General features: G+C 38.4%; 1 protein-coding gene across 1 annotated transcript; it reads right to left on the bottom strand.

The window, feature by feature from the left end:
* Positions 1–7,494: 7,494 nt before the first annotated feature.
* LOC130075599 (L-rhamnose-binding lectin CSL3-like) lies at positions 7,495–9,074 on the bottom strand. The gene is made up of 8 exons (XM_056240313.1): positions 9,044–9,074; positions 8,944–8,967; positions 8,800–8,856; positions 8,544–8,679; positions 8,309–8,418; positions 8,124–8,168; positions 7,824–7,944; positions 7,495–7,600 (listed from the first exon to the last, which is right to left on the bottom strand). The coding sequence occupies exons 1-8, from the start codon at positions 9,072–9,074 to the stop codon at positions 7,495–7,497; spliced, it is 630 nt and encodes a 209-aa protein (XP_056096288.1).
* Positions 9,075–13,323: the final 4,249 nt, after the last annotated feature.

Below are 13,323 nucleotides of genomic sequence, written 5' to 3' on the forward strand. Positions count from 1 at the left end.
GATAACCAAGATTATTAGTTTGCAGAACCTACTAACGACAATCAGAAAGAGCACAGAGAGGCTACTTTAATCCTGCACATCTTCTTCCACCTGGTCACTCGCTTTAAACATTAAATGCACAGAAGGAAATGTTACGTGACCTTAAGCAATATAATTAGAAGAATTATTGATCGGAGGATAAAAGATAACGTGGTTTCATAAGCTCTAGATAAGGCACCTATAACAAGCAAATGCAGTGGCATAATGCCAGTGAATAATGAATAAACACAAGACAATGCTGATTTACAATCTGACTGAGCAAATTTGGCATGGATGAAGAACTGTGAACAGCCTGGTGTTTGTGGGCTTTAAGTGGAAAATTGCAAGCATACAGAAAGTATATACAGTATAGCTTGATACCTATAAGTGATCAATCCCTGCCTCCGTCTCCATAGCTACAGCCACTTTACAAAGTGAAACCTATTGTATTTCTCCTGCAATTTGTAACTTCTCTCAGCAAATGAGAATACTGACTTGAATATTGATATCAGACATTTTACTAACAGCTCCCTCTCAATGCTCTACAGTGGCTTGAGGGCAGTGAGCTAAATGCAAATAATAAAATGTTATACATATAATAATAATAATTATATATATATATATATATATATATATATACATATAATTGTATTTGTTTAGATTTTATTATAATTAATTGTGGCATGATAAATGAATTATTTTATTGTATACAAGTAAAATAGTATAATATTTGGGCAAAACTTTACAATAAGGTCTCAATAATTTACATTGGTTATTGCAATAACGAACTAACAATGAAAAATATATTCTTACAGCATGTATTAGCGTTTGTTAATGTAAGTTAATAAAAATGTAGTTAATGTAATTTAATGTTCATACATTAATCATGTTAACAGATACAAATTATGATCTTAATAATGTATTAGTAAATGTTTAACATTTACTAAGATTAATAAATGCTTTTGAAGTATTGTTTAGGGATAGACTGAAATGTAAATCTGGGCCGAAACTGAAAAGTCAGGATGCACTTCGTCAAAAAATGCAACTGTCCATCAATAATAAATTAATAATCAATTAAGTAATTTAATAATCAACACTCAACTAGCTAAAACTGAGTTTTTAATTGCACATAAGGCAGTTTATATATAAACTTTTTAATAACAGAATTGTTTCAGAAATATAAACATTTAAACAACAATAAACTGTAATAACTTGTTTTCATGACAAATTTATTCAAACATATTAAATATGTGTGTATACATCACTAACCGATTAAGTCAAAATATAAGCATATATTTAGAAAAATGCTCTTAAAGTAAATATAACTTTAAGTGACATTGTTAGTCTACAAGCTGTTTTACTGACGTTTTTCATCGGTTGGAACACTGATCGAGCGATTACGTGAAACAGGATTCATTCTGGTAAGCTGTAATGTTTCTTTCAACATACCTTCTGGTGTTCACCCATTTTTATTTTGTGCTATAACTAGTAGTAAAGAGATGAGATAATCGGCTCACGTACGCTTGATACGCACTGCCGCTTGAACTTAAGCGGCTACAGTGATCTGACACGTCGTATTAAAGAACGCCAAAACATCATTTATTATTTGAATTTCATAATAAAATCGAAATGATTTTAATGATGAGACTTTGCTTCATATTAAAAGTAAGAAAGCACAAATTTTTTTGTGAAGTTTTGTTCATGTATCATTAGAAAACAGCTTTTAGACTACAAGAGTTTAGATTTAAAGGTGCACTATGCAGGAATTCCGTTTTTGTCAAACAGCGACCCCTAGAGTCGCTCTGGAGTACTTGGAGTACCTGTCATAATTAGCACTCGCGCAGAGATGGCTCGCACTCACGGCCGGATCCCCTCCCTGTACACCGGTACCTGGTCAGTAGGATGGAAGCTGTAACGAGTTGGAATAAGGTGTGGCCCCTTTAAGAGCTGCGCGCGCCCTGTTTAACTGTCGGCATTCTGTATTGTATGTGTGCCTCGAACACCACATGTATACGGCGCCGGGTTATTTCTATTTGATGCTTATTTTATCAGAATTTTATCAGATCTTTTTTGCCGTAAAGCAATTCGTTACATCGCGAGACCTGATATCACGCGACACTTCCTGATGCTGCGGCCGCCGGCTCAAAGTTGCAAGTGTGTTTTTTTCCGCTCACATGCGATAGGGGGATGCGAAACGACCACCATTCAACCCGAAAAGAGTAATATAACCATTCTAATGACTCCGAAGCTGTTCGGTTGAGGTAAAAAACCTGCATAGTTCACCTTTAAGAAACTATATCTGATTAAAAAAAAGAAATTAAAATTCTCAATCCAGACCGAGTGATGACAAGCTAACATGTTTAACTGTTGCTTATCCACGCTGTGTGCACGAAATAGACGCCGAACACGGTAAAAACTGTTTTGTTCACTGATTTTTGGCTTGAAACCAAAAATAGCTGTTTCAGCTGAACATTTTAGGTAGCCGAATTTTTGGTGCATCACTGTTCACTATCAGTTAATGTTAACTAATGTAGTAAACTAATGTTAACAAATGAAACCTTATTGTGAGGTGTTACCTACATTTTCATTGTACGGTCCAATAATATACAAATTTTTTTTTGTTGTTTACTTTTACATTGAACAATTGAACTGTATTAGGTTGTAAACTTTAGGTCCTGATGCAAAACCAGTTGAGCTCTAGCGAACGCCCTTACAGCAGTTTCATCTGTCACTCAATGGCACACGCACACAGCCTGGGAATGTGAGGCAGTGCCTACGCAGGCAAACCAGGAAGGATTTAAGAGCAAAAGCAGGTCAGCATACAGTATATGGCCAAAGATCAATGCATTCAACCACGTCAAAATGTCATTTGCTTGGCTTTTAAAATCGATTGAAAAACATATCGAATTATTCTTCCCACCGGCGCCTCGCTTTCGATTTCAAAATGGCGGCTGCGTGAAATCAGCATATAGGATAGCACTACACTATGGCTACAACCAACCAGAGCAACCGGTTGTGGCTGAGTGAGTCCCATGCGTTTTCCCCATAGACAGTAAAAGCGGAGCTAGTTGATATATACTTTTGCCGTATCCGGTCGGCCAAACTCCGAACTCATCTTCCTTTTTTAAGAATGTCTTAATGACAGTTCTATGTCAACTCCAGTTAACTCCAAGTCCTCCCGATTCGAAAGACCGCTGTTCGCCAGCTGCAGCGCTCATCTTCTTTGTTTTCAAGTAGCAGGGAATTCACGCGGAACCGTCACAACTCTGCTTTCATTATGTTAAGCCCAGCCCACCAACTCTATAAACGATGTGATTGGCCTGACTAGAGTTTGGTTTTTCCAGCTCGAAAGCCAATGGAGAGTTGCTAGCTACACTGGCTGCAAAATAAATTTTGCTGCCGCAAGGGTGCGTCTAGAAGTCCCACAGAGCACAAGACACAGAAGCAGATCTGACAGTTTCTTTTGCGATGTTAAAGGGGAACATGGTAACTTTTTTAACTTAATAAAGCTGTCTAGAAATCATTTGGATGGTTAAACAACCTGTTCTGGTGATATTGGTGACTTTCCCAGCTCCCCCCAGCGTTCCCAGGCGGAAAACCAACCTTGCAACATGGGGACTACCGTCCCGGCAAGATGAAAATTGCGGAAGTCTCGTGAGAAGCGAGATGAGAACGAGAATGAGCGAGAAACACAAACTGCTTTACTGGTTGATAACAGAATACAAAATGTACATGTCAATGTTCTATGATAATGTGTATGATGTATTACCCACCTCGGTAGACATAGCTCCGCAAGTAAAGTTGGCCGGCTCCGATAATAACAAATGCACATGAGCAGCGGTAGAACGGGGGAGAAGGGTGCCGCAAGTGAGTTTTTTTACGACAGTGTTGTGAAATATACGCCCCACAGCTGTAGGGGGAGCTCGTGGGGAAAACATGCAACAACAAAAGTGAAAATCAGCGAAGAAGAACTAGCGAAGATGACTAGAAGTTGCCGAGTTCTGCTTTAACCGCATTGCGGTGCCAAACTTGTAGAGTATGAAACGATGCGGTGTTAGAATGTTACGACTAGATGCCTATCATTTACTATTTCATTTCAGCGTTTGAGGGGAAATGTCAAATGGTGATGGGAAACAAGTTAATTGGAGTGAAGAAAATAATGTTTATTTTTACCTTAAATAGTTTGGAAACTTCATAGTAGTCTACTATCTGCTGTATGTAATATGAGGATGCGCAATGCTAGCCTTTATGTACACACTTTGCGTGCTTCGTTCTGTCAATCAATGACACTGCGAATATGCAAATGAGAACGTAACCTGGGGTTTAGGAAAGTACTGTACAGTGTGAAACGTTACCGTACGAATACCAAGGATTCATTGGTAACCCCTGGTAAAGTATGAACTGTGTGAAACCTGAAGCAAGATAACTCGGGGTTTAGAATGACCTGCAGGGTGATTCCAAGTGTGAAAAGCACATCTGTGTCATTTAGTTAAACAACCAAAAACAAAGAAAATCATACACTGCTCTTGACTGAATCACTTCTAATGAACATAAATGTATTTAATTGATATAGTGAAGACCTTGTCTTTGTTAACTTTTGGGCTATTTGAATGTTTTCGTGATATCAAAATTGGTAGCGAGAATTATAACATTTCAATGTTCAATGTTGATATCATAAAAACCTTATTTAAAGTAAAAATAACGATATAATTATTTTAATAATAAAATTACTCGTATTGCGATATAAGATTCTGGTCATATCTGAAGACAATAGTTTTACTGTTTAATGTTATTTTTTAGTATTATTTTTCTTTATTAATTTTCATAATAATTTCATAATGTATTTTGTGAAGTCAGAGTATGTTGTATGTGTGCTGAGCAGAGATATGGGATGAGCTATATTTTTCTTAGAGGTATGTGTGCAATGTAACACGTTCACTGAGCAGAGATTGGCAAATGGTGTAGCTTCTATGATTCAACAATAATGGGGAAAGCATGATTTTCAAATCTACAATATCGCCCACCCTTATACTGTATATTTTTTCATCCTGTGTATTAAATAGCTACTTACCAAATGAATATATAGACATACATTTTTTTTTTTAAATTAATTGATTATATGGGAGAAACAAATAGACCTCAGAATGATAGCCTACACAAGGCAAGCAATGTTAAATAATAATAAATGCTGTTTTTTTATACCCTATCTTTAGGTGCAATGGGAGGAAGTCTTGTCACGTAAATGCTTCAAATTCTGTCTTCTCTGATCCATGTCGGGGTGTCCATAAGTATTTGGAAGTGTCATACAGCTGTAAATAATATTGTGATTATCCTACCACATAAATGTATTTTATGTTTTAAATAAAAACTGGCTAAATTATAGATGTTAAATGCACGCTAATAGTTTTTGGCCTTTTCATTCACTCCCCAGCAAGACCAAACAAAACAATAAATTGAAATATGGGGTTCATCTTAAAATAAATGAATGATTATAATGAATCTGTAATTATAATTGATTACGTGTCAACAAATGAGAATAATGGAAGGTAAGATATTTCAAAAAAGAAAAAAAAAACTGTTCAAAAACAAATTCTAAAATGGCTTCATTTTGTAAAAACAAGTATAATTTTTAATTATTTTTTCTTTTAATTTTGAGGTGACTTTTGTGGTATTCCAAATCTGTTTTATCTACATAAATGTATATAATGTTGTCAAAGAGAAAAACTATAAAGAAATAAAACAGCATTCACTGCCAAATGGAAAACAATCAAGATTGTGAAGAAAAATTAGGCCTATTTAGTGTGAAAACATCTCAAATTCTTGTAGAAGAATCTAAAACACAAGTTGTCTTTGATTTGTAAAATTTCAATCTAAAGACTTTCTCATCATGTAACATGAATACTGACATGTTATGTGTTAGACTTGTATGTTGTAGTTTCCTGTGCCAGTCCTTTTGTAATTTCTTTTCTGTTTGGTTCCTCTTGATTGTTTCCGCAGGTGTGCCATGTTGTCTATAAATCAAATGGTAATGTTTCTTTGTCAGTTGTTACATGTAACACTCTCCTGTTACCTGTTCCTTGTTCTGGTTTTGCTTTTCTTATTAAAATTCCTGCACTCATATCCATGTTTCTGCCTGCCATCCTTTGGTTCCCTTGTTACACAGATGCGATAAGCCTTTTAAACTATAACACAAACCTGTTCCCTCTTAGGCCTGTTGTTTGAAAGTACCTTTTGAGCTTCTTAAAACATACACAGGACATTTCAACATGGTCAGATTGCAACATAAGTATATTAGTAGAAATTAAGCAATAATTAATATAAAAAATCATAAAGAATCCTTAAAGCACTTTTTCACATGAACCCTCCATAACTTAAGTCTCTAGACAGATGGTGTAAAACCAGATTTCCTACAAACAATTTGTTGGAAACAGTGCAGCCCATACAAATCTGTGCAAGATGCAAGTGTATTTAATGTTTCTCAGCGAAAGAATCTAGCACACACTCTGAAGTGGTGGGGCAATGATGGAGGCTTCTTGATATAGGACAGCGTTACTCAAGCACTTTAAATCAGATTTTATAGTGTATTTGCAAATGTTAGGATGCTTTACACATTTTGAGTGCTTTTGGCAATACAAACTCTTACAAAAGAGCTTTACAAGAAATAGAAATGAAAGAACTCGTTTTATAGGTTCAATAATTTGGTGGTTATTTTAAGTTCACTAAAAATTCTCTTTTGGGAGCCAAAAATGCTTATGGCTTCACTGTGAAAACCCAATTTTTAAAGCATATTTATACCATTTAAAAAAAAAGAAAGAAAAAAAAGCTGCCTTTAAGTAAAATCAACTCTAGAAGTATTTTTCAACTGAAACTACATTTAGCAGACTTGTTTAAAATTGTATAACTAAGTGGTTTAGCTTATTTTGATGCTCTTAGCGATGTCAAGTGTTTTTTAGGCCAACACATTTGTCACATACATTATCTCCTCACTAGCTGCCTGTCCCCTGAACACACAGTAAAAAGACACTATCTCTGCAGACACCCCAGGCTCCACAAACAGCAGCAAAAACGAACTGTAGCAACCCGTGCCACGAAACAAACTGTTCCAGCCAATAACAGACAAGAACGATTTGGGGGATTAGTGTGCAGATGAGCAGGGAGGGTCTAGCTAGCCTCCGTTTTGCTTGACAATACTTTAAGAGCCAATGAGAAGTGACATCAACCAACATAGCTTAGAGCACCTTTAATGTAAAAACCCTGATAGCTTTTACAGTGTAGTGTAACAGATGTGAGACAATCCTACAAACATCGCCAAAAAAATAAAAATAAATAATAATAATTAGAAACCAATAGTTTTTTCACTGAAATTCATGAGACCATTTTTAAAACATCTGGATTAAACTTTATTTTGCTCTGCATTGTCATTTGTTGACAATCATGACACATGGACAAAGTGCATTTGTGGCAGGATGGTCAATATTATTTACAGCAGTACGTCACTTCCAGATACTTATAGACACCCACACATGGATCAGTGAAGACAGAATTTGAAGCACATAGTCGACAAGACTTCTTCCCGTCGCACCTTAAGAAAGAAATTGGAAGAATTAGAAAAAGACTGTCTATTAACTCTTGTATCATTCTGCGGTCTCAAACTACTAGTCACATTTTTCTTTGTTGTCCATGTGTAAAAGTTAATGCACAGGATAATGATTCTCAATATACATTGTCCCTTGGATACATTTAAAGAATAGCTGGAGACAGTGTGACCTAAAGTGACTCTAGATGAAGTGTATCTGGTGCTGTACTTGGAACGCAGGCTGCTGGTCTGAGGAGAGTAACAGTCTGGTGTGGTTGCCAATGCATGAGGGCAGGTTACGAGATCCCGTCGTCCATAATTGGCATGATGAACATGAATAACACCTTTACCTTGTGATACACAGACACCGATATCAATTAATCACTTTAATAAAATAAAAAAACTATGTGCCAACATGTACTGCAGCAGGACTGATCCATTCAAAGCATTGTGGACATGAGGCTATACACTCTGATCTCAGTATAGTAAAGAACATAGAAGAAAAACAAAAACAACAAAAAGTACTTACAACACTTAATGACGCTATGACCATTTTCACAGGTTACACTTATTTCTATTTTTGGGGGGGGGGGGGAGAGGAACAGAGGTCAGACAATACAGTTACTCCAGTACAAGATATGCAAATATTTTATTCCTTGGTTTTATTCCTTTATAAAATATTAAACTTCAAAGTGAACGATGGAAATTACTTACTTGCTGGGATACATTCATAAGATACATCCAGGTATTTATAAGTCCCAACACATGGATCAGAGAAAACAGAGTTCACTGCAGGAACAGTACAGCTCTTTCTTCCATCACACCTGATTCATGGACAGACAAACAACAAGTACTTATTAGCACTAATATACTATACACATATGCATCTTGTGCTAATGCATACACTGAAATTGTACATTTATTTTCCTATGTTATCGGTCAAACCTACCGAGCGGACATTATAGAGAGGGACGCTTCTGCTCTGCATTGTTTATTTGAGAGCTGATTAGCTGGTTTCCCACTAGCACACGTTTTACAATCAGTTCGCCCATAGTTGGCTTTAATGACCTTTATGAAACCCGAATCTGATGTAGAACAGAATTGTGGCAGTTTAAATACATTCCATGTGGTTGGAGACACAAAGGCTCAAGATACTCATACTGTGTGAACAAAAGCCAAACATAACTCAAATGACTATTACTCACCACATTTGAGACACATGGACTCTCCTTCACAAACAACCTTTTCTTTGGCTTCTGCCCCTGCATAGGAAATTAGTAAAATTACTTACACGTTCTGCACCTAAAAGTCTTTAATGAGACTGCACATGTTTTAGTCAATTGCCTTACCATGTTGGTACAGAAACAGCAGCACTGAAAGTCCAATAACAACAAGTTAGAAGATTGGAACCAATTCAATTTGCATGATTTTTTTTTTTAAAGTACTTACAAGTGACCCAGCTTAGCTTTTGCACCAGCATGTTGAATGTGTGAACAGAAGGAAAGGCCTGGAATTATTTTAAGGGGACACATGAGCACACAATATTTATATATATATATATAAAGAAAAAAATTGGTGTTCAGATGCTCGGAAATTGACCTTTTTTCTCTCTCTCAAATTATTGCAGTAAATGACTGATGTAGCTCTCTTCGCGACAACACAGACACAGGTCAGTTCTTTGAAACGGGCGTTTATTGCTGTGGGCACGTCTGGTCTCTTGGTACATCCAAGCTTCGTTCAACAGTTCTGTACACCGTGCCATACACCATGCCATACACCGTGAGAACTACATTGTAATGAACACAATACAAATAAACCAATACATTAGCTTAGCAGAGAAAATACAAACAGCATCCAGATCAATAAAGACAATATAATAATACCTCGTTGGCCGCTTGTCGTGAAAAGAGGTTACTGAATTCTTTAAAGTCTCTTGAAAGTCCATTTAACCGTCTGCATTAACTTCAAAAAGCACATTTGCAACTTTGATGCAGTTTAACAAAGCCTCGAAGCCAACTGCTCCACTCGAATCCAAAGGAAGTGTGTGTCGACTTATACCGTCGTAGCGGTAACACATACAGAAAACATTAGTTCCGGGACAAACGTAAATACACAGAATGAGATAAATACACTGTTAACCATGTCTTATTTAGCAGCTTATTTTACCCTTTAGTTCTTAAGCATGTAATATATTTTATCTTTACATAAAAATAATTTATATTTGTTACATGAAATTATAACAGCAATTATGAACTATGCATCATGAAAACACAAGTATTTATGCAACAACACTTACACTCCCACCAAATCCCTAATTAACTTCAAATGTAGGATTTATATACACGAAAGGGCAATTAAGTGTTGTAAGACTGAATGAATGTAATCTTGTGTATGTGACTTAGTTAGATTCAAGTAAGGTAACTACTTTGTGAATGGGCCTTTCAAGGTAGACTCTTTTAGTTAGTGGCTGTCCTTTATCAGTAGTGTCTCCGACTAGTAGCTTCAGCTTCCGCACCATACTGTCTGCACTAGGGTGAACTTCTACAACCCTGGCAAGCTTCCATTCATTTCTTGGTGAGCTGTCATCTTGTAGAATCACAATGTCATCAACTTGTGAATTCCGTGTTGTTCTTTGCCATTTCTGTCGTTGTTGAAGATTTAGCAAGTATTCCCGCTTCCATCTTTGCCAGAATTCGTCAGCTAAGAACTGCACTCTTCTCCAACGTTTGCGCAAATAGAGATCTTCTTTGCAGAACTGTCCAGGAGGGGGCAGAATAACTGATGATTTCATCGTTAGTATATGGTTGGGAGTGAGAGGCTCTGGTCCGGTGGGATCGTGAAGATGTTCAACACTTAGTGGCCGGCTGTTGATTATAGCCATTGTTTCGTAGAGAAACGTTCTCAGCGATGTGGTGTCAAGTCTGCTTGCGGATTTGTCGAGCATAACGGTTAAGATGCTTCGGATAGTTCGAATTTGACGCTCCCAAACTCCACCCATGTGACTTGCTGATGGGACGTTCGTTACAAATTCGCAACCAAATGCTCGTTGACGTTCTTGGTCAATTCCTTTGAGCAAATCAGAAAACACTCTCCTGGCACCCATCAAATTTGTTCCCTGATCGCATCTCAATTGACGCACAGGTCCTCTAATAGCTACAAAGGTTCGAAGCGCATTCATGAAAGCATCTGTTGTTAAGTCGTCTAGTGTTTCTATATGTATTGCTCTGGAGCATAAGCAAGTAAACAACAATCCGTAGCGTTTCAATTCCTTCCTTCCTTCCTTTACGATGAAGGGGCCAAAGCAATCAATGCCACAATAGGTAAATGGAGGGGACATTTCTGTTCTATCTTCGGGGAGATCTGCCATCTTTTGGACTTCTGTGGCTCTTCTGTATCTCCTGCAAGTTACGCATTTATAAACGTGTGAGGAGACCGCACTTCCGCAGCCAAGAATCCATATTCCATTTGCACGCAGCTCGTTCATGGTCATGCCTCTTCCTTGGTGATGTACACGCTCGTGATAATGTTTGACTAGAAGGGCTGACACATGAGATTTCTTCGGAAGTATTGCCGGATGTTTTACATCATAGTGTAAGGCTGATCGAGATAATCGTCCTCCCACCCTGAGAACATTGTCCTTGTCCAAGAAGGCATTCAGCTGGCTTAACTTGTTGTGCTTGTTCAGGGTATTTTCTTTCTGGAGCTTGATTTTCTGAATGTCTTCAGCAAAGGCTTGTTCTTGCACCAGCTTGATAATAAAGATTTCGGCTTCTCTTCTTTCTTCAAGGCTAGTTGGTTCCTTTGTTCTTGACTGATGTCCTTTGAATTCTCTGATGAATCTCTTTAGCCTAGCAGTAGCTCTCACTGCTCTGGACCAGTCAGAAAACTTTGTGAAGCGGTTCACCATTGAATTCACCTCTTTCGTCTTCACTGCATGAACATGGGATTTGCGAAGCTCAGGATCGGTCGTGTCAACTTCTCCCACCATTTCCTCTTTACATGGAAGATTCTGCTGCCAGAGAAAGTCAGGTCCTTTCAGCCAGTTAGACTCCTTCAACTGAACTGAAGTCAGTCCTCTTGAGGCGTGGTCGGCTGGATTATTTCCAGAGCTGACATGTCGCCATTGTTCAGGATTCGTGCTAGATCTTATGCGTTGGATCCGATTGGCTACGAATGTGTGGAACCTCTTGGCATCATTGTTCACATAGCCAAGAACCACCTTCGAATCAGTCCAGTAATACTCTTCTAAGTTCTCAATCTCGAGCTCCCTTTTGACAACATCGCCATTGCGGACTGAAGTCACAGCTGACGACAATTCAAGTCTTGGGATGGTCGTTAGCTTGGTAGGGGCTACTCTTGCTTTCCCCATGACGAGTGAACAACTGATCTGTCCTGTTTCACTTATTGCTCGGAGATAAGAACATGCACCGTATCCATTGAGACTTGCATCTGAAAAGTTGTGTAGCTCATAACGCATGACTGAGTCAAAATGTGATGGAAGGTAACTTCTTGGAATATTCAGTGCTGCCAGGTGTGGCAAATCCTTAAGCCATAACTCCCATCTTGGCAGAATGTGTTCGGGGAGATCTTCATCCCAGCCTATCTTTTCTCTACATAGCTCTTGCAGAATCTGTTTGCCGACTAATATGAAGGGGGCTACAAATCCTAACGGATCGTAGACAGAGGCGACTGTAGAGAGAACTCCTCTTCTTGTCAGTGGGCTCTCTTTAACCACGACTCTGAATTTGAATTCATCAGTTTCGATGCACCACTGAACTCCAAGTGCTCGCTCGATGTGAAATTCTCCTAGGGCCATGTCTTGATCTTTGCTCTGTGCACATTCTTCTGGTGGTATTGAGGCGATCACTTCCTTTTCGTTGGACACGAACTTGTGTAGCCGAAGATTTCCTGTTCTGCACAAGGCTCTAGACTCTTTCACCAGATGAACGGCTTCATCGATTGTTTTTACGCTTATTAAGCCATCGTCGACATAGAAGCTTCTTTGGATGAACTTTATGGACTCCTCGCTGAACTTTCCATGACCCTGAGATGCCAGATGTTTGAGTCCAAAGTTGGAGCAGCCTGGGGACGATGCTGCCCCAAACAAATGCACCTTCATCCTGTACACTGAGGGTTTGGAGTCCAGATCGCCTTTGTCCCACCAGAGGAACCTTAAGTAGTCTTGGTGTTCCTTTGCGACGTGAAACTGATGAAACATTCTTTCAATGTCGCACATGATGGCTATTGGGCTCTTTCTAAATCGACATAGTACTCCGACTAATGTGTTGGTCAGATCTGGACCGGTCAGCAGATGATCATTTAGAGAGGTTTCTTGGAAACGTGCTGAACAGTCGAAAACGACACGGATCTTCCCAGGTTTGTGGGGGTGATAGACTCCGTGGTGCGGAATGTACCACACTGATTGACTATCGAGTTCATTCCACGGGACCTTCTCAGCATCTCCTAGGGTTATGATGTCATTCATGAAACAGACATAATCCTTGTTATACTGCTCATTTTTTCTCAACTTTCGCTCTAAAGAGGTGAGCCTTCGAACAGCACATTGCTTATTGTCTGGGAGATTAGGTTTATCTGTCTTGAAAGGAAGTGGTAGTTCGTAGTGGCCGTCTTCCTTGTGCTTTATACCCTTCGTTACTTTAGACAAGAAGAGAAGGTCTTCCTGAGAAACCAGGTTGTCATCTGTAGTGTTATCTGCGAAATCGAATTCG

The sequence above is a fragment of the Rhinichthys klamathensis genome, unplaced genomic scaffold (assembly GCF_029890125.1).
Source record: "Rhinichthys klamathensis goyatoka isolate OS25496 unplaced genomic scaffold, OSU_Roscu_1.1 h1tg000020l_1, whole genome shotgun sequence".
Classification (NCBI taxonomy): Eukaryota; Metazoa; Chordata; class Actinopteri; order Cypriniformes; family Leuciscidae; genus Rhinichthys; species Rhinichthys klamathensis.

Coding starts and splice junctions, on each gene's coding strand:
- LOC130075599 (XM_056240313.1), bottom strand. CDS start 9,074: ATGCTGGTGCAAAAGCTAAGCTGGGTCACTT. Junction 8,857..8,943: donor GCTGTTTCTGTACCAACATG/GTAAGGCAATTG, acceptor TTTCCTATGCAG/GGGCAGAAGCCAAAGAAAAG. Junction 8,419..8,543: donor CTCTCTATAATGTCCGCTCG/GTAGGTTTGACC, acceptor TCCATGAATCAG/GTGTGATGGAAGAAAGAGCT.